This window comes from Scyliorhinus torazame, chromosome 28, assembly GCF_047496885.1.
Source record: "Scyliorhinus torazame isolate Kashiwa2021f chromosome 28, sScyTor2.1, whole genome shotgun sequence".
NCBI lineage: Eukaryota > Metazoa > Chordata > Chondrichthyes > Carcharhiniformes > Scyliorhinidae > Scyliorhinus > Scyliorhinus torazame.
Window position 1 is genome coordinate 36,249,092 of NC_092734.1, and position 23,734 is coordinate 36,272,825.

Below are 23,734 nucleotides of genomic sequence, written 5' to 3' on the forward strand. Positions count from 1 at the left end.
AGGGTCGGTGCTGACTCGACGGGCCGAATGGCCTCCTTCTGCACTGTGGGGATTCTATAATTGAACAAGGTCGGTGGCGTTGATAGCAAAATTCGGGACTTCATATTTTAGCCGTGCTCGCAACTTGTGCTCCTGTCTAGCATGACTACATTGCTGGAGTGTCGAAGTGAGGCTCGTGCCCTGCTAATTCTTTGCAGAGCCGGGGGGTAAATTGCTCAGTCCCTCGGCCATGTCGCTCACTATCCCGAGCTGTAACCCGAGCTCAGATCGCCATTCACTTCAACTCGATAGTAGTTCTGTTCTTCGCTATTATTTTTGTAGAAAGGCGCTGATAAAGATGACGGAAGAATATCTGCGAGGAAGATACCAGAACGGAGAGGTTGGCATCTCTCAGGAAAGGCTAAACACAACTGATGCCCTCTCCTTTTTCTCGGTTCGAGTAAGTTGAGGGGGTAACGAGAGGTTGTTAAGATTATGAAAGACTTTGAGAGGATGGATGTAGAGGAAATATTTCCAGTTGTGTGAGACCGTAGTTATACGGTAGGTGTAATAAATCCAGTAGGGATTTGATGAGAATGGGAAGCAAGCTACAGGTCCCACAAGTGGTTGAGGTGTATGTCATGATGGAGAAAGGAATGGAAGGTTGTACCAGTGAGGGTAGGTGAAGAGGATAAAGAGGAGCATGTACACCAGTATATTTATGCTGAATGGGCTGCACATTCTCTGTAATTCAGCATAGGAGTTGGTGGCTTCACCCGCACCAGTATTTGTAAGTATTTGGGTAGGTTTTTTGCCACAAAGCCACGCAGCAGCCAGACACCAGGTCCGGGATTCGCCGTTGCGAGTCCGGCACCCCGCTATCGCTGCTGGCGAGGACGGAGACTTTGACGCGCTGGAGGAGGGATTCTCTACTCCTGCTGCCAGTTAATGGGATTTTCCATTGAAGCCACCCCACGTTGCCGGGGATAACCGCGGTGGTGCGGTACCGGCGACACCAGAGAATGCCACGGCCACCAAAAGGCTGGGGTATTCTGGCCTGGGCGGGACTGTTTTCACTAAATTAGCCAGAATATTCGCCTTTCGCACCCGGGCTTTGTGGACGCCAATTTAAGGACAAGGTCAGAGTGAGTCTGATACGGTCCCTAAAATCCTCTCCTGATCCAATTCGGCAGCAGCAGAGAGGTACTCTGTCTCAATTGTTCTGGCTTCTACAGAAAGTAGGCTGTCTGAAGACTCAAATACCGACAGGCCGGGTGTGGTGAACCACGTATTGCTACTATATATATATTTACCGCTATTCGTTATTCCTCCGACTGTTATCCACCACTGTTTGTATGTTCACTGTTGTTCTTATTCACTGTGACTTACTGTTGTTGTGTTGATGCTTCTGTTGGCTCCGCCTGTGGCTCCACCCCTCGGGGGAGGTATATAATTGGCAGACCTCTGGCCAGCTCTCAGTGCGGGAGCAGCAGCAGGCTGGCATACTTCTTAGCTTATTAAAACCACTGTTCTCTTCTACAACTCGACTCATGTGAATTGATGGTCCATCACCGGGCAGGGCTGTCCTCATTATAACACAGACTATGAATTCCTGCTCTTTGACCCAGGTGGAAGTCGGGCACAGGCTTGAGAATGGAGCTGGAAATCGGGTGGGAAACCGAGTCCATTGGGTTCCTGCCCCACTTGCCGCTCAAGCGAAGAAGCGATCTGCTCAGCCCATTTATGTCCTGGCAGGAGTTTGGAGGAGGAAACTGGTGGGTGGGCATTCTGAGACTTACCCACCAAAATGAGTCACTGCTAGGGCCAGGAGGCCACCTTCTCGAGGGCAGCAAGGGACGGGGGCTGAACGTTGACCATGTCAGCAGCGCCCACATCCCTCGGATGAATAACAAAAGCCTGTTAAGGTTTGCCGTTCCTCTTTGAACGGGAGATTACCGATTCCGCATCCGTCCCTCCAATCCAACGGACTGGTCCCCTCAGGATTTGGGATGGGATCAACTATCGGGAAGATGGGACCAGGCTCAGACTGTGATACCGAGATAAGGATCTGATTTAACCTGGACCGCAGTAAGAATTGGAGGGCCGAAGGGCCTGTTCCTGTGCTGTATTGTTCTAATTGGCAGGTGCCTTTTGTGTTTTGTCTTCCTTCTAGGGCTCTTGGTTCCTCGTTGCCTTTAGCCCCAAGTCTTTCCTCACTGTCTTCATCTAGTCGAAGCTCGCTGGGGTTCAAATTTGACTTTGCTAAACGTGCAAAAACAATGGTCAATATTGGATCACGATGGAATGGAATATTAGGCCCGGTGTATAACAGGCCTGCCCAAGGTTTACCCTACCCCATCACCACTTCTCGTTCAGGCAGTGGAGTTAATATAGTGGTCACATCTCGCCGACGCTATCAACACGCCAATTTAAGAAAGGACCCTTTGGTTTTTGGAGGGCTTCCTTGATGCCTGCTCAGTCAAAACAGGGGCAGTGTTAATTTTCACTTTACTCAGCCTCTTCAGCCCATTGCGGATCTGCAAATAACAGTTTGTCTAAAATGTGAAGAAAATACTCTTTATAATTTGGACAAAAAAAAACATAAAATGCAGTTTGTGTCCTCTTCCTCTTAGATGCCCAAGATAATTCCGGGCCAAACGGTGATTCTCAGGGAACCGCGGAGAGCGTACGGAAGCAGCTGCGAAACGAGGCCTTTGCCCAGCAGCAGTTGGAAGCCCTGGAACGGGTGTTTGAACGTCAACACTATTCAGACGTCTTCAACGCTGGAGAACACATCAAATCGGAACAGGTGAGGCTGCTTCCCAACATGAGGAGATTTACTGGGAAAGGGTGCTCACACACACTGATACACTCACACTGACACACTCACACTGACACACTCACACTGACACACACACTGATACACACACACTGACACACTCACACTGACACACACACTGCCACACTCACACTGACACACTCACACTGACACACTCACACTGACACACACACTGACACACACACACTGACACACACACTGACACACTCACACTGACACACACACTGCCACACTCACACTGACACACACACACTGACACACTCACTGCCACACTCACACTGACACACCCACACAGACACACACACTGCCACACTCACACTGACACACTCACACTGACACACACACACTGCCACACTCACGCACTCACACTGACACAAACACACCCCAACTCTCACACAGACACACTCACACTGACACACGCACACTGACACACTCACAGTGACACACTCACACTGACACACCCACTCTGACACACACACTGCCACACTCACACTGACACACTAACATTGACACACTCACACTGATACACACACACTGACTCACACACTGATACACACACACTGACACACTCACACTGACACACACACTGCCACACTCACACTGCCACACTCACACTGACACACACTGCCACACTCACGCTGCCACACACACACTGATACACTCACACAGATACACACACACTGCCACACTCACACTGACACACTCACACTGACACACTCACACAGATACACACACTGATACACACACACTGATACACACACTGCTACACTCACACTGCCACACTCACACTGATACACACACTGATACAAACACACGGACACACACACTGACACACTCACACTGATACACACACTGATACACACACACTGATACACACACACTGATACACTCACACAGATACACACACTGATGCACACACTGATACACTCACACTGATACACACACTGATACACACACACTGCCACACTCATAGATTTCATAGAATTTACAGTGCAGAAGGAGGCCATTTGGCCCATCGAGTCTGCACCGGCTCTTGGAAAGAGCACCCTACCCAAGGTCAACATCACCACCCTATCCCCATAACCCAGTAACCCCACCCAACACTAAGGGCAATTTTGGACACTAAGGGCAATTTATCATGGCCAATCCACCTAACCTGCACATCTTTGGACTGTGGGAGGAAACCGGAGCACCCGGAGGAAACCCACGCACACACGGGGAGGATGTACAGACTCCGCACAGACAGTGACCCAAGCCGGAATCGAACCTGGGACCCTGGAGCTGTGAAGCAATTGTGCTATCCACAAGGCTACCGTGCTGCCCACTCACACTGATACACACACTGATACAAACACACGTACACACACACTGATACACACACTGACACACTCACACTGATACACACACTGATACACACACACTGATGCACACACTGATACACACACACTGACACACTCACACTGATACACACACTGATACAAACACACGGACACACACACTGATGTGAGCCACGCTCACACTGCCACACTCACACTGACACACACTCACACTGATACACACACTGATACAAACACACTGACACACTCACACTGATACACACACACTGATACACACACTGACACACTCACACTGATACACACACTGATACACACACACTGCCACACTCACACTGATACACACACTGATACAAACACACGGACGGACACACTGATACACTCACACTGACACACACACTGACACACACACTGCCACACTCACACTGCCACACTCACACTGACACACACACTGACACACACACTGACACACTCACACAACTATACACACTGATACACACACACTGCCACACTCACACTGACACACACACTGACACACAGACTGACACACACACTGCCACACTCACACTGCCACACTCACACTGACACACACACTGCCATACTCACACTGACACACACACTGCCACACTCACACTGACACACTCACACTGACACACACACACACTGACACACTCACACAGATACACACACTGACACACACTGCCACACTCATACTGCCACACTCACACTGACACACACACACTGACACACTCACACTGACACAAACACTGACACACACACTGCCACGCTCACACTGCCACACTCACACTGACACACACACACTGACACTCACACAGATACACACACTGATACACACACACTGCCACACTCACACTGACACACACACTGACACACACACTGACAGACACACTGCCACACACACACTGACACACTCACACTGACACACACACTGCCACACTCACACTGACACATTCACACTGACACACACACACACTGATACACACACACTGACACACTCACACTGGCACATACACTGCCACACTCACACTGCCACACTCACACTGACACACACACACTGCCACACTCACACTGCCACACTCACACTGACACACACACTGACACACACACTGCCACACTCACACTGCCAAGCTCACACTGACACACACACACTGACACACTCACACTGACACACACACACACACTGACACACTCACACAGATACACACACTTACACACACACACTGATACACACACTGATACACGCACTGACACACTCACACTGATACACACACTGATACACACTCACTGACACTCACACTGATACACACACTGATACACACACACTGCCACACTCACGCTGACACACACACTGCAACACTCACACTGCCACACTCGCACTGACACACACACACTGACACACTCACACTGATACACACACTGATACACACACTGATACACACACACTGACACACTCACACTGATACATACACTGATACACACACACTGACACACTCACACTGGCACACTCACACTGATACACACACACTGACACACTCACTGATACAAACACTGATACACACACACTGCCACACTCACGCTGACACACACACTGCAACACTCACACTGCCACACTCGCACTGACACACACACACTGCCACACTCACACTGATACACACACTGATACACACACACTGATACACACACTGATACACACACACTGACACACTCACACTGATACACACACTGATACACACACACTGACACACTCACACTGGCACACTCACACTGACACACACACACTGACACACTCACTGATACACACTGACACACTCACTGATACACACACTGATACACACACACTGCCACACTCACGCTGACACACCACTGCCACACTCACACTGCCACACTCACACTGACACACACACTCTGACACACTCACACTGATACACACGCTGATACACACACTGACACACCCACTGCCACACTCAAACTGCCAAGCTCACACTGACACACACATACTGACACACTCACACTGACACACACACTGCCACACTCGCACTGACACACACACACACACTGACATACTCACACAGATACACACACTTACACACACAATGATACACACACTGATACACACACTGACACACTCACACTGATACATACACTGATACACACACACTGACACACTCACACTGGCACACTCACACTGACACACACACACTGACACACTCACTGATACACACACACTGACACACTCACTGATACACACATTGATACACACACACTGCCACACTCACGCTGACACACACACTGCCACACTCACGCTGCCACACACACACTGATACACTCACACTGACACACACACTGACACACACACTGCCATACTCACACTTCCAAGCTCACACTGACATACACACTGACACACTCACACTGACACACACACTGACACACTCACACTGTCACACTCACACTGACACACACACACACACTGACACACTCACACAGATACACACACTTACACACACACACTGATACACACACTGATACACACACTGACACACTCACACTGATACACACACTGATACACACTCACTGACACTCACACTGATACACACACTGATACACACATACTGCCACACTCACGCTGACACACACACTGCAACACTCACACTGCCACACTCGCCCTGACACACACACACTGACACACTCACACTGATACACACACTGATACACACACACTGAAACACACACTGATACACACACACTGACACACTCACACTGGCACACTCACACTGACACACACACACTGACTCACTCACTGATACACACACTGACACACTCACTGACACACACACTGATACACACACACTGCCACATTCACGCTGACTCACACACTGCCACACTCACACTGCCACACTCACACTGACACACACACTCTGACACACTCACACTGATACACACGCTGATACACACACTGACACACACACTGTCACACTCACACTGCCAAGCTCACACTGACACACACACACTGACACACTCACACTGACACACACACTGCCACACTCAGACTGTCACACTCACACTGACACACACACACACTGACACACTCACACAGATACACACACTTACACACACACACTGATACACACACTGATACACACACTGACACACTCAGACTGATACACACACTGATACACACTCACTGACACTCACACTGATACACACACTGATACACACACACTGCCACACTCACTCGGACACGCACACTGCAACACTCACACTGCCACACTCACACTGACACACACACACTGACGCACTCACACTGATACACACACTGATACACACCCACTGATACACACACTGATACACACACACTGACACACTCACACTGATACACACACTGATACACACACACTGACACACTCGCACTGGCACACTCACACTGACACACACACACTGACACACTCACTGATACACACACACTGACACACTCACTGATACACACACTGATACACACACACTGCCACACTCACGCTGACACACACACTGCCACACTCACACTGCCACACTCACACTGACACACACACTCTGACACACTCACACTGATACACGGGCTGATACACACACTGACACACACACTGCCACACTCACACTGCCAAGCTCACACTGACACACACACACTGACACACTCACACTGACACACACACTGCCACACTTACACTGTCACACTCACACTGACACACACACTGACACACTCACACAGATACACACACTTACACACACACACTGATACACACACTGATACACACACACTGCCACACTCACGCTGACACACACACTGCAACACTCATACTGCCACACTCGCACTGCTACACTCGCACTGACACACACACACTGATACACACACTGATACACACACACTGATACACACACACTGATACACTAACTGATACACACACACTGACACACTCACACTGGCACACTCACACTGACACACACACACTGACACACTCACTGATACACACACACTGACACACTCACTGATACACACACTGATACACACACACTGCCACACTCACGCTGACACACACACTGCCACACTCACACTGCCACACTCACACTGCCACACTCAAACTGACACACACACTCTGACACACTGACACTGATACACACACTGGTACACACACACTGATACACACACTGATACACACACGCTGACACACTCACACTGATACACACACTGATACACACACACTGACACACTCACACTGGCACACTCACACTGACACACACACACTGACACACTCACTGATACACACACACTGACACACTCACACTGATACATACACTGATACACCCACACTGACACACTCACACTGATACACACACTGACACACACACACACTGCCACACTCACACTGACACACACACACTGACACACTCACACTGATACACACACACTGATACACACACACTGATACACACACTGCCACACACACACTCACCCTGACACACACACTCACACTAACACACTTGCACTGCCACACTCACACTGACACACTCGCTATCACACTCACACTCGCACTACCACACTCACACTGACACACTCACACTGCCGCACTCACACTGACACACACACACTCACACTGCCACACTCACACTGACACACTCTCACTGACACACACACTGCCACACTCACACTGACACACTCACACTGACACACACACTTGCACACTGACACACACAGTCACACTGACACACACACTCACACTGACACACTCACACTGACACACACTGACACACTCACACGGCCACACCCACACACACCCACACTGACACACTCACACTGTCACACACTGACACGCACATACACTCACACTGACACACTCACAACTGACACACTCACACTGACACACACACTCTGACACACTCACACTGATACACACGCTGATACACACACGTTGACACACACACTGCCACACTCACACTGCCAAGCTCACACTGACACACACACACTGACACACTCACACTGACACACACACTGCCACACTTACACTGTCACACTCACACTGACACACACACTGACACACTCACACAGATACACACACTTACACACACACACTGATACACACACTGATACACACACACTGCCACACTCACGCTGACACACACACTGCAACACTCATACTGCCACACTCGCACTGCCACACTCGCACTGACACACACACACTGATACACACACTGATACACACACACTGATACACACACTGCCACACACACACTCACCCTGACACACACACTCACACCAACACACTCGCACTGCCACACTCACACTGACACACTCGCTATCACACTCACACTCGCACTACCACACTCACACTGACACACTCACACTGCCGCACTCACACTGACACACACACACTCACACTGCCACACTCACACTGCCCCATCTCACTGACACACACACACACTGACACACTCACACTGACACACTCACACTGACACACACACTTGCACACTGACACACACACTGACACACACACACTCACACTGACACACACACTCACACTGACACACTCACACTGACACACACTGACACACTCACACTGCCACACCCACACCCACCCACACTGACACACTCACACTGTCACACACTGACACGCACATACACTCACACTGACACACTCACAACTGACACACTCACACTGACACACACACTCTGACACACTCACACTGATACACACGCTGATACACACACGTTGACACACACACTGCCACCCTCACACTGCCAAGCTCACACTGACACACACACACTGACACACTCACACTGACACACACACTGCCACGCTTACACTGTCACACTCACACTGACACACACACTGACACACTCACACAGATACACACACTTACACACACACACTGATACACACACTGATACACACACACTGCCACACTCACGCTGACACACACACTGCAACACTCATACTGCCACACTCGCACTGCCACACTCGCACTGACACACACACACTGATACACACACTGATACACACACACTGATACACACACTGATACACACACTGATACACACACAATGACACACTCACACTGGCACACTCACACTGACACACACACACTGACACACTCACTGATACACACACACTGACACACTCTCTGATACACACACTGATACACACACACTGCCACACTCACGCTGACACACACACTGCCACACTCACGCTGCCACACTCACACTGCCACACTCAAACTGACACACACACTCTGACACACTGACACTGATACACACACTGATACACACACATTGATACACACACTGATACACACACTGATACACACACACTGACACACTCACACTGGCACACTCACACTGACACACACAGTGACACACTCACTGATACACACACACTGACACACTCACACTGATACACACACTGATACACCCACACTGACACACTCACACTGATACACACACTGACATACACACACTGCCACACTCACACTGACACACACAGACTGACACACTCACACTGATACACACACACTGATACACACACACTGATACACACACTGCCACACACACACTCACCCTGACACACACACTCACACTAACACACTCGCACTGCCACACTCACACTGACACACTCGCTATCACACTCACACTCGCACTACCACACTCACACTGACACACTCACACTGCCGCACTCACACTGACACACACACACTCACACTGCCACACTCACACTGACACACTCTCATTGACACACACACACACTGCCACACTCACACTGCCACACTCACACTGACACACACACTTGCACACTGACACACACACTGACACACACACACTCACACTGACACACACACTCACACTGACACACTCACACTGACACACACTGACACACTCACACTGCCACACCCACACACACCCACACTGACACACTCACACTGTCACACACTGACACGCACATACACTCACACTGACACACTCACACTGACACACTCACACTGCTGACATACACACACATACTCACCCTGACATACTCATCTTGACACAATCACCCTGACACACACACACTGCCACACGCACACTGACACACTCACTGTAACTCACTCACCCTGACACACACTGACACATCTACACTGCCACACACACACTGGCACACACACACTGACACACTCATCCTGTCAATCTCACCCTCACATATGCACACTGACACTCACCCAAATACACGCACACTGACACATGCACACTGACACACTCACAGTGACATATTCACCCTGACACACACTGCCACACTCACTGACACACTTACACTGACATACTCACCCTGACACGCACACTAACACACTCACCATGGCACACTCACCCTGACACACACTCACACTGACACATGTACACGGCCACATGCACCCAGACACACACTCACACTGACACACTCACCCTGATATACTCACCCAGACACACTGACATACTGACACACTCACACTGACACACACACACTGGCACAGATTGACGCACTCACAGTGACACACACTCACTAACAAACACACACACTCACACAGACACACTCACACTGACACACAGTGACACACGCACACTGACACACACACTGACATGCACACACTCACTGACATACGCACACACTCACTGACACATCCACACACACTGACAGACACATTGACACACTCACACACACTCACTGACACACACACTGACACACTCACTGACACACACGCACACTGACACACACACTGACACTCACACTGCCACACTCACCATGACACATTTACACTGACGCACACTGGCCACACACACAGACACACAGCCACTGGCACACTCATACTGACACACAGACTCTCTCACGCACTCTCTGACACACACAGACACACACTGGCACACTTACTGACACGCACTCACTGACACATTCACTGACACACACACTCACTGACACACTCACTGACACATTCACTGACACATTCACTGACACACACACTCACTGACACACTCACTGACACATTCACTGACACAGACACTGACACACACACACCGACTCTCATGAGCACAGACTCTCAAGTGTACACTCTCATGAACAGATTCTCTCTCACGTGTACACTCTCACTCACTTGCGCACTCTCATGTGCACACTCTCTCTCATGCTCACCCTCTCTCCATCTCCACACGCACATACTCTCGTGTACACTCTCTCACGCTCACACACTTTCTCTCACACACACACACACATTCTCCCACACACACACTTTCTCTCATGCACACACACTCTCTCTCGCGCACACACTCTCTCACACATACACACACTCTTTCACACACACTCTCTCACGCACACACTGTCTCTCACGCACACACTGTCTCATGCGCACTCTCTCATGCATACATTCTCGCACACACACTCTCCCTCGCGCACACTCTCTCTCACATGTACTCTCTCACATGTGCACACTATCACATGCGCACACTCTCTCACGCTCACACTCTCTCTCACACTCATGCTCTCTCTCATGCACACACTCTCTCATGCACACACACGGTCTCTCGCGGACACATTCTCCCACACACACTTTCTCTCATGCACACACACTCTCCCTCGTGCACACACTCTCTCGCGCTCACACTCTTTCCCGCACACACTCTCTCACATGCGCGCACTCTCTCATGCGCACACTCTCACATGCGCACACTCAAGGCACACTCTCTCTCATGCTCACACCCTCTCTCACGCTCGCACTCTCTCATGCACAGTTTCTAACACACACACTCTCACACACTCTCTCTCACAAACTCTCTCGTGCACGCACTCTCGCGCACACACTCTCGCGCACACACTCTCACATGCACTCTCACATGTGCACACTCTCACAGGCACACTCTCTCTCATGCACACACGGTCTCTTGCGGACACACTCTCTCATACACGCACTCTCTCACGCACACACTCTCCCTCACGCACACACTCTCCACCACTCACACACTCTCTTGCACACACACGCTCTCTCGCACACACATTGTCGTGTACACTCTCTTGCGCACACCCTCTCTCCTGCACACATTCTCTCTCATGCACACACTATCTCGCACACACTCTCTCACGCACACCACTCTCTTATGCAGACTCTCTTGTGCACACTCTCATGCACATACTCGTGCACACGCCCTCTCTCGTGCACACAGTCTTGCGCACACTGTCACGCACACACTATTACGTGCACACCCGCATGCACATTCTCTCACGTGCACACTCTCACATGCACACTCACGTGCACACTCTCTCACGCGCACACTCTCTCACACATATGCACTCTGTAACACACTCACTCAGATACACACACTTACTCTCACACACACTCTCATGCCACACTCTGCCTCACTCAGATACCCTCACTGACACACACACTCTCCCTCACACACACACTCTCTCATGCACATACACTATCTCTCGTGCACGCACACCCTCATGCACCACATCTTTTACACACACTGCCTTATGCATACTATCTAACACATATACCCTCTCACACTGACTGACACACACTTGCTGAGGCACACACTCTCTCATGTGCACACATTCACTCACTCACACAGCCTCACTGCCACACCCGCTCTCGTGCACATGCTGACTCGCCCACACACACACACACGCACATTGATACACACACATGCTGACACGCAGTCACGTTGACAGGCACACACGCTAACACTCACACACACACACGTTGTCGGTGACTTGCATTCAAATCAAGACATAATTCTGAGGTTTGAGCAGAGAAATCTGGATTAGAGATTTGCAGTGTGGCATTGAGGGAGGTGGGGTTTTCCCAATGAGAGGTTAAACTGTGGCCCTCTCTGGCCTCTGAGGTGAGCACAAACGACCCAGTGGCGCTGTTTGAAAGAAGGGCTCGGAAGGTTTTCTCCGTGACATTGGCCGACACCAAAGAGAGATGAGCTGGCCATTACCACCTTGTGCTTTGCGGCAACTTGCTGTGCACAAATCGACGGTCACATTGTTAACCTCACAACAGTACTTATAGAACACACTCTCCCTCATGCTCACACTCTCACACGCGCACCCTGGAACATCCTAAGAGCACTGTGGAAATGCAAACATTATTTTCTTAATCGAGCTTTTCGATATGTTCCAACTTGCACTCACCTATAAAGATCTACACAATTCAGCGCTCACTATGTTGTGCCTATTCCCTTGTGTCCTTCATTAAATTGTTTGAATTCCTCAGTGTGTTACTGCTGTCTACACGCTCCCAGGTGAGGGATACTTTATACATAAACCATCGGAATCAGGTTGCTCACAATCTTGGTGTCACACAGTGAGCATCTGATGCTATTTAGGTACCATCTCTAAGACCACCTATTTCCACCTCAATCACATCACCTGACTCCAACACTAACTCAGCTTATCTACTGCAGACTTCCTCAGGCACATCTTTGGCACCTCTCGTTTTGACTATCCCAATACACACCTACCTCCTACCCTCTGTAAACCTGAGGTTATTCTGGTTTCTCACACTCACCAAGTCCCACGTTCACCCACCATTAGGATCACGGTCCTACACTGGTCCTGAGTCAAGTAGCCACTCCATTTTAAAAGTCTCGTCCTTGCTGCCCATGGCTCTACCCCTCCCTTTCTCTGTAACCTCCTCGAGCTCCACAGCATTCCAAGGTATCTGCATTCATCTAATTAGTCGCTTGGTGATACAGAACTTGAGTATTGCTGCAAAAAGAGACACGCTGTCGAAGTTTTTTATCTTGTACTCATCTGGACATATTTGCAAGATGATGAAAGTGTGTGACTTTTTAAATTCAGTTTTACAGCACGTGGGCTTCGCTGGCTAGGCCAAGCATTTGTTGCCCATCTCTAATTGCCCTTGAGAAGGTGATGGTGAGCTGCCTTCTTGAACTGCTACAATCCATGCGGCGTAGGTACACCCACAGTGCTGTTAGGGAGGGAGTTCCAGGTATTTGACCCAGTGACAATGTAGGAACGGCCGATATATTTCCAAGTCGGATGGTGAGTGACTTGGAGGGGAACCTCCAGGTGGTGGGGTCCCCAGGTATCTGCTGCTCTTGTCCTTCTAGATGGTAGTGGTCATGGGTTTGGAAGGTGCTGCCTAAGGAGCCTTGGTGAGTTTCTGCTGTGCATCTTGTAGATGGTACACACGGCTGCTACTGTTCGTCGGTGATGGAGGGAAAGAATATTTGTGGAAGGGGTGCCAATCAAGCGGGGCTGCTTTGTCCTGGATGGTGTCGAGTTTCTTGAGTGTTGTTGGAGCTGCACTCATCCAGGCAAGTGGGGAGTATTCCATCACACTCCTGACTTGGTGCCTTGTAGATGTTGGACAGGCTTTGGGGAGTCAGGAAGTGAGATACTCACCACAGAATTCCCAGCCTCTGACCTGCTCTTGTAGTATGGCTGGGTCCAGTTCAGTTTCTGGTCAACGGTAACCCCCAGGATGTTGATGGTGGAGGATTCAGTCATGGTGATGCCATTGAATATCAAGTTTGATTCTCCCTTGTAGGAGATGGTCATTGCCTGGCACGCGTGTGACGTGAATGTTACTTGCCACATGTCAGCCCCGAGCCTGGATATTGTCCAGATCATGCTTCACCTCACCTCTGGAGTTCAACTGCTTTGTCCATGTTTGGACCAAGGCTGTAATGAGGTCAGGAGCTGAGTGACCCTGGCTGAACCCAAACTGAGTGTCGGTGAGCAGGTTATTGCTGAGTAAGTGCCGCTTGATAGCACTGTTGATGACTCCTTCCATCACTTTGCTGATGATTGAGAGTGGACTGATAGGGCGGTAATTGGCTGGGTTGGATTTGATCTGCTTTTTGTGTGCAGGACAGACCTGGGCAATTTCCCATCATTTACGGGTAGATGCCAGTGTTGTAGCTGTACTGGAACAGCTTGGCTAGGGGTGCGGCAGGTGCTGGAGCACACGTCATCAGTACAGTTGCCGGAATATTGTCAGGGCCCACAGCCTTTGCAGTATCCAGTGCCTTCAGCTACTTGTGATATCATGTGGAGTGAAGCATATTGGCTGAAGATTGACAACTGTGTGGGTGGCATAGTAGCACAGTGGTTAGCACTGCAGTCTCACAGCGCCAGGGACTCGGGTTCAATTCCGAGTGGAGTTTGCACAATCTCCCCGTGTCTGTGTGGGTCTCCCCCAGGTGCCCCGGTTTCCTCCCACAGTTAGGTCTGCAGGTTAGGTAAATTGGCCATGATCAATTGCCCCTTAGTGTCCGATGATGTGCAGGTTAGGTGGGTTTACGCGAATAGGGTGGGGGAGTGGGCCTCGCTAGGATGCACTTTCAGAGGGTCGGTGCAGACTCGATGGGCTGAATGGTCTCTGCCTGCACTGTAGGAATTGTAAGCTGGGGACCTCTGGAGGAGACCGCGATGGATCATCCACTCGGCACTTCTGGCTGAAGATTGCTGCGAATGTTTCAGCCTTGTCTTTTGCACAGGCGTGCTGGGCTCCTCCATCATTGAGGATAGATTAGAGAGGTTTTTTTTAATTCATGGGACACGGGAACCCTGGGACCCCAGAGCATTACTCCACGTCTCTGGATTACGCGTGAGAAAAACACTTTTTCACACAGTGAGCGGTTGGGGTCTGGAATGCACCACCTGTTAGTGCGGTGGAGGCAGGTTCAATCGAAGCATTCATGAGGCTTTTAGATGTGCAGGGGAAAGGCAGGGGAATGACACTAAGTCATGATGCTGATGTGGAGAGACGGTGCAGACATGATGGGCCGAATGTCCTCCTTCTGCCCCAGTAACAATTCTGTGATTCTTTGACTGTGCTGTTGTGGTCAACTCTATATAAATGCATCTTCCCTCCCTCCCTCGCTCCCTCCTTCCTTTCCTTTCCTCCCTTTCTGCTTATAACATTCACAGTCTGAGCTCGAAATCTACCTCGGGCAATGACGCAATGGGATTGGCTGCCATTTCCGTGCCGTGGCTGATATTCATTCCCATTGTCGACGGCGAAATTAAATATCCAGCTCTTCGTAGTGTTGATATTGGGGAAGTCAATATTACGTTATGGCATAATTTATAGTGAGGGAGTTAACAGTGAGAGAGATTACAGTTGGGAGAGTTGATAATGAATGAGTTTATTGCAAAAGTTACTTTGAAAATTTACTGTAGGAAAACCGTTAGTAAATGGCTTTATTTCTGAGATTTTATGGTGACCAAGTTTGCAGTGCAGCAGTTTTATAATGAGAGATTTTATCAACCTTCTCCCTTCATATAAACTCTCCTAATTGTATTCGTTATCAGGTTCTTGTCTGTGGTCTGTCTACCCCTGTTGTCTCGATCACTAACCACACCACCTCTGAACTTTTATTTCTAAGCCCCTCACCTCTCTACATCATTCCAACCTCACACCTCCTTCTATCAGAAGAAAAGACAGATGGTCTTTTATTCTTAAAGTTGCCACTTTTTGTTGCGGTTTTGACGGCTTTAACCCATTCTCCCTCCCTTCAGTTCTGAAGAGGAGCCCAAGGACTCGAAACCTCAACTCTGTTTCTCTCCCAATAGAGGCCTGCGGAGTTTTTCCCGGTTTCCTCTCCGTTCTTGTTTCAGATTCCCGCATTATTATTTCACCTCCTTCTATATTTGTTCCTGGGCATAAAGACCCTTGCTCCAAGTTGCTTTCCAACTGATCAACTTTCAGCTCCCCATTGTTTACCATGTCTCTGCAAGCTATGGAATTCCTGAACCTTGCTCCAACCTAGACCACTGAAGCCCTTGATAGTCTCCAAACTTGGCTAACCTCCAGTATGGCCTCCATCCCCACTTCTCATCAAAAGTGGAGGGAGAGGGGGGAGCAATTTTAAGCCCATTTGATGCACAGATGGCTTAACCACCTATCTCTGGATCTTGTTGTCTGACACCAAGTTCTAGCAGGCCTCACCATATCTGACAGTAAGAAGTATCACCAGGTTAAAGTCCAACAGGTTTATTTGAAATCACCAGCTTTCGGAGCGCTGCTCCTTCAGCAGGTGAAGTGGAGGCAGGTTCACAATCGCAGCATATATAGGCAGAGACACAATTGCTTGATACTTACAGATTGGAATGAGAAAAATGGTCGGAATTGCGAGTCTTTACAGGGAAACAAGTCTTCACAGGAACTGACCGTGTGAGTGGAGTGAGGGATAATCACAGGTAATCGAAGTGTGAATTGTTTCAAGCCCAGGACAGTTAGCAGGATTCTGCAAACCCGGGCAGTTTGGTGGGGGTTACATGTAATGTGACATGAACCCGAGATCCCAGTTGAGGCCTTCCTCATGAGTGTGGACCTTGGCTACCAATTTCTGCTTGGCGATTCTGCATTGTCGTGTGTCTTGAAGGCCGCCTTGAGGAATGTTTACCTGAAGATCGGAGGCTGAATGTCCTTGACTGCTAAAGTGTTCCCCGACTGGAAGGGAACAGTCTGCCTGGCGATATTCTGACAGGACTACCAATTGTCCAAGGCCGTTGTGGAGCAGACAATCAAAGCCACCCTGCACATCTTTGGGTGTGTGGGGGTGAGACTCACGCAGACACGGGGAGAATGTGCAAACTCCACACGGACAGTAACCTAGGGCCAGCATCGAAACTAGGCCCCTCGGTGCAATGAGGCAGCATTGCTAACCACTGCGTCACCGTACCACCCATCATTTTTACAGACGCACCATAGGAATCATCCTATCTGGCTGCCTCACAGCCTGGTATGGCAACTGCTTGACCCAAGACCATAAGAAACTACAGAGAGTCGTGAACACAGCCCAGTCCATCACACAAACCCGCCTCCCATCCATTGACTCTGTCTACACCTCCTGCAGCCTTGGGAAAGCGGGCAGCATCATCAAAGATCCCTCCCACCCGTGTTATTCCCTCTTCCAACCTCTTCCATCGGGCAGGAGATACAAAAGTCTGAGAACACACACGAACAGACTCCAAAACAGCTTCTTCCCCGCTGTTACCAGATTCCTGAATGACCCTCTTATGGACTGAACTGATCTCTCCATGCATCTTCTCTACTGAGTAGTACTACACTCCGTATGCTTCACCCGATGTCTGTGTCTATGAGTTTATATTGTGTATTTATCGTATGTCCTATGTTTTTTCATTATGGAGCGATCTGCCTGGACTGTACACAGAACAATACTTTTCACTGTACCTCGGTACACGTGACAATAAATCTAAATCAGTACGGTCACATGATCGAACTCTTAAAGTGACCCTGTTCCAACTAGGATTACACATGAATACACAACATCTTCTCTGCCAACATTTGCGTCCTTAAATTCCTTTCCCTTGCCCCTTCCACCCTCAAATCTACCAACGTGTGAGAGTGTTTGTCATGACAAAGTTTACTTCGAAAGAGTTTATGGTGAGAGGGTCAGTGTTCGATAGCAATAGCGTTTTTTTTTAACGATTGAGTATATTTTGATTGAGTTTGTAATGAGGGTTTATAGGGAGAGAATTAATTGGGAGAGAGTTTATAGTGATTGAATTTGTATTTAGTTTATAGTGTTTGAGATTTTAATGAGTTTATAGTGATTGATTGTTTTGATAATGAGAGTTTACAGTTAGAGAGTTTATGTTGAGCGAGAAGACAGTGAGAGTTTTTCTGAATGAATTTACAGAGAGGTCACGGACAAAGGATTTATAATGAGGGAATTTATAGCTTTAAACTGCGACTGTTTATTGTGAGCGAGTTTATAGAGAAGGAGTTTGTAGCTTTTGTAGTTCTGGTGCTATGCGTGTTGTGTTAATGCTAATCATAGAATCCCTATGGTGCAGAAGGAGGCCATTCGACCCATCGAATCTGCACTGGTCCTTCGCAAGAGCGTCCACCCAGACCCGATCCCCGCTCTAGCCCTGAATCCCCACCCAACCATTGGACACCAAGGGGCAGTTTAGCCTGGCCAATCCACCGAACACGCACATCTTTGGACTGTGGGAGGAAACCGGAGCACCCGGAGGAAACCCACGCAGACACGGGGAGAACGTGCAGACTCCACACCGACAGTCACCTGACGTCGGAATTGAACCCGGGTCTCTGGCGCTGTGAGACAGCAGTGCTGACCCGGGTCCCAGGCACCGTGAGATAGCAGCTGACCCGGGTCCCTGGCACTGTGAGGCAGCAGTGCTGACCACTGTGCAGCCCTGCCACCCTAATATGGCATCTGGTGCCTGTGTCAAGCTTATATTGGTGAGGACATTTCGAGTGCACTCTGAAAGTGTGCAGAGTGGGATAATCATGACGTTAACCGGTGTCTAATGCTGATTTGGCAATGAGCAGGACTACACTCCGTGTGCTTCACCCGATGTCTACGTATTTACACTGTATATTTATCGTACGTCATGTTTTTTCATGTATGGAACGATCCGATGGACTGTACGCAGAACAATGCTTTTCACTGAACCTTGGTACATGTGACAATAAATCCCATGGAAAGGGAGCCCCACAAGAGCTGTTTAAAAAGACCCTCAATAACCTATGGGTTGGTGACTGATTATTTCACTGAGGGAGAGGATGCAGCAGATATGACAGCTCACAGAGGGAGGAGAGATGGACCCTCAGTCCTGCTAGGGTCTTCCAGGACCAACTCTCTTGTCTCCCCCTAAGCCAGAAGCAGTGTGCGTGTTACCTTCAGTTCCTGAAGGAGGCGTTCACAGAATCCGAGCAGCAGTTGGAACCAGCCCTACAGACTCAGACCACAGTGAGGGAGGCATTGCCAAAGTGACTGTGACACAAAACATCTTTGGCCAGGGTCCTTCCAGGCTGATATGAATAACATTTTTAAAAAATCATTCTAGGAATGTGAGCTTCGTTGGATACACCAACAGTTATTCCCATCCCTAATTCCTCGAGAATCATAGAATTTACAATGCAGAAGAGGACATTCGGCCCATCGAGTGTGCACCGGCTCTTGGAAAGAGCACCCTTCCCAACCGCACACCTCCACCCTACCCCCATAACCCAGTAACCCCACCCAACACTAAGGGCAATTTTGGACTCTAAGGGCAATTTATCACGGCCAATCCACCTAACCTGCACATCTTTGGACTGTGGGAGGAAGCCGGAGCACCCGGAGGAAACCCACGCACACACGGGGAGGATGTGCAGACTCCGCACAGACAGTGACCCAAGCCGGGAATCGAACCTGGGACCCTGGAGCTGTGAAGCAATTGTGCTAACCACTGTGCTGCTGTGCTGCCCACAATGGCATCTGGTGCGATTTGAACACAGGGCCTGTGTCAAGCTTATATTGGTGAGGACATTTCGAGTGCACTTTGAAAGTGTGCAGAGTGGCCAGGCTAATGAGAAGGTGATGGTGAGCCGCCTTCTTGAGCTGTTGCAGTCCCTGAAGTGTAGGTACACCCACAGTGCTGTTCGGTAGGGAATTCCGGGATTGTAATTGGGTGATCTGAAACAACGGCGATATAGTTCCAAGTCAGGGTGGTGTGTGACTCAAAGGGAAACCGGGAAGAGTTAACATTCCCCAGTGTCTGCTACTCTTGCTATTCCAGGTTGTGGAGGTTGCATATTTGGAAGGTGCAGTTGAAAGCATCTTGGTGAGTTGATGCAGTGCATCTTGAAGATGGCACATTCTGCTGCCACTGTGCACTGGTGGCGGAAGGGGAGAATGTTTAAGGCGGTGGATGGGCTGCTGATCAAGTGGGCTGCTTTCCCTTTGAGCGTTATTGGAGTTGCACTCATCCAGGCAAGTGGAGAGTATTCCATCACAATCATTGCGGCGGCACAGTGGTTAGCACTGCTGCTTCACAGCTCCAGGGTCCCAGGTTCGATTCCCGGCTTGGGTCACTGTCTGTGCGGAGTTTGCACGTTCTCCCCCGTGTGTGCGTGGGTTTCCTCCGGGTGCTCCGGTTTCCTCCCACAGTCCAAAGGTGTGCAGGTTAGGTAGATCGGCCGTGCTAAATTGCCCCTTAGTGTCCAAAGATGTATGTTAGGTGACGTTATGGGGTTACATGGATAGGGTGGGGGAGTGGACCGAGGTAAGGTGCTGTTTCAGTGGGTCAGTGCCGACTCGATGGGCCAAATGACCTCCTTTTGCACTGTATAGATTCTATGGACTTGTGCCTTGTAGATGGTGGACAGGCTTTGGGGAATCAGGAGGCGAGTTACTCACCCCGGGATTCCCAGCCTCTGACCTGCTCCTGTAGCCACAGTGTTTATATGGCCGGGTCCAGTTCAGTTTCTGGACATGTTATTGAGGATGATGGATACAGACTTGGTAATGTTGTTGAATGTCAAGAGGAGATTGCTAGATTCTCCCTTGTTGGGCCTGACCGTTTCCTGCCCCTTCTGTAATTATCAGCGAACATCTTCCAGTTTTCCATCCATTGGGGTGGGAGAGGGCCTGTATGCCAGACGAATGCCCACCCGGCCTTGCCAGGATAGGGGTGTCCACGTGGTGACGGGTACCGTTGACTGCACATTCGACGTTTTGTTGGCCCATGTATCTCATTGGTAAGATGTACCGCAACCACAAAGGGTACCAAACACTGAAATGTGCTGCTTCAGAGGCACCGTTCTTCTAAACTTGTAGAACACCTGCAGCCCTGGCAGCAGTCATGTGTCATTAATTCTGCATCGGTCCGCGTTTCCGTCAACTGTTCAGTTGCCAGCTAATTCCAGTCTGCTGGCCGACCAGGCCTGGCCGCTCTACACCCGGCTCGTGATTCGCCTCCCAAACCCGCCGCCGTGTGCCGCTTAACGAGAGCCGTGGTGCGACGTGAAGCTCCATTGGGCAAACGGTTGGGGGGGGGGGGGCGTGCGGAGCAATGGTTCTGCTGCCTGGCGCCCTCTGGAGGAGCCTGCCGGTACTCAGCAGAGTGGGTGTCTTAATTCATGATCACGAAGAAAGCCAGCGGGGAGTCACCTCAGGGAAAGGAGGAAGGGGTCCTCTAATTGCTGTCCTCACACAAAAGTGGGTCACTTGCTCAGATGTGTGACGCCACTCAGCAGCATGTTAGTGCTGGGCTGCTTCCCACACTCATTATAACCAGTAGGCCGCACTCAGGTCGGAAAGGTGGTGGGTGAGCTCTCTCCTTGGACCCCTGCACTCCATGTGGTGTAGGTACACCCACAGTGCTGTTAGGGAGGCAGTTCCAAGATTTTGACCCAGTGACAGCGAAGGAACGGCCGATATATTTCCAAGCCAGGATGATGAATGGCTGCTGGTTGAATGCACACCGCAATCTCTCACCCGTTCTCAGGGGATTTTGCCCCAAAGGAGCTTGTAGTGAGAGTTTATATTGAGTGGATTTACAGTGAGTTTATTGTGAAAATAGTGTTCTTGACTTTACAGAGAGACTTGAGTCCGAGGTTTATAGCACAGATACAGGCCCTTCGGCCCATTGCGACTGTCCCAGTACAGAAATTGATCCCGTGCTGTTGGCGCCAATCCACATCACGAACCAGCCAACTGAGCTAATGGACCCCCACGTCCTATCTACACTACCTTTGTCCCTCATAATTTTAGAGTTGGAGAGTTTGTTGAAAGTGTTCA

General features: G+C 49.8%; 1 protein-coding gene across 1 annotated transcript in view; it reads left to right on the top strand.

The window, feature by feature from the left end:
* LOC140403440 (paired box protein Pax-2-like) overlaps positions 1-23,734 on the top strand; it is a 322,556-nt gene that overhangs the window by 237,036 nt on the left and 61,786 nt on the right. Inside the window, 1 exon segment of the mRNA XM_072491353.1 lies at positions 2,613-2,788. Within this exon segment, the coding sequence (XP_072347454.1) occupies positions 2,613-2,788 (176 nt within the window).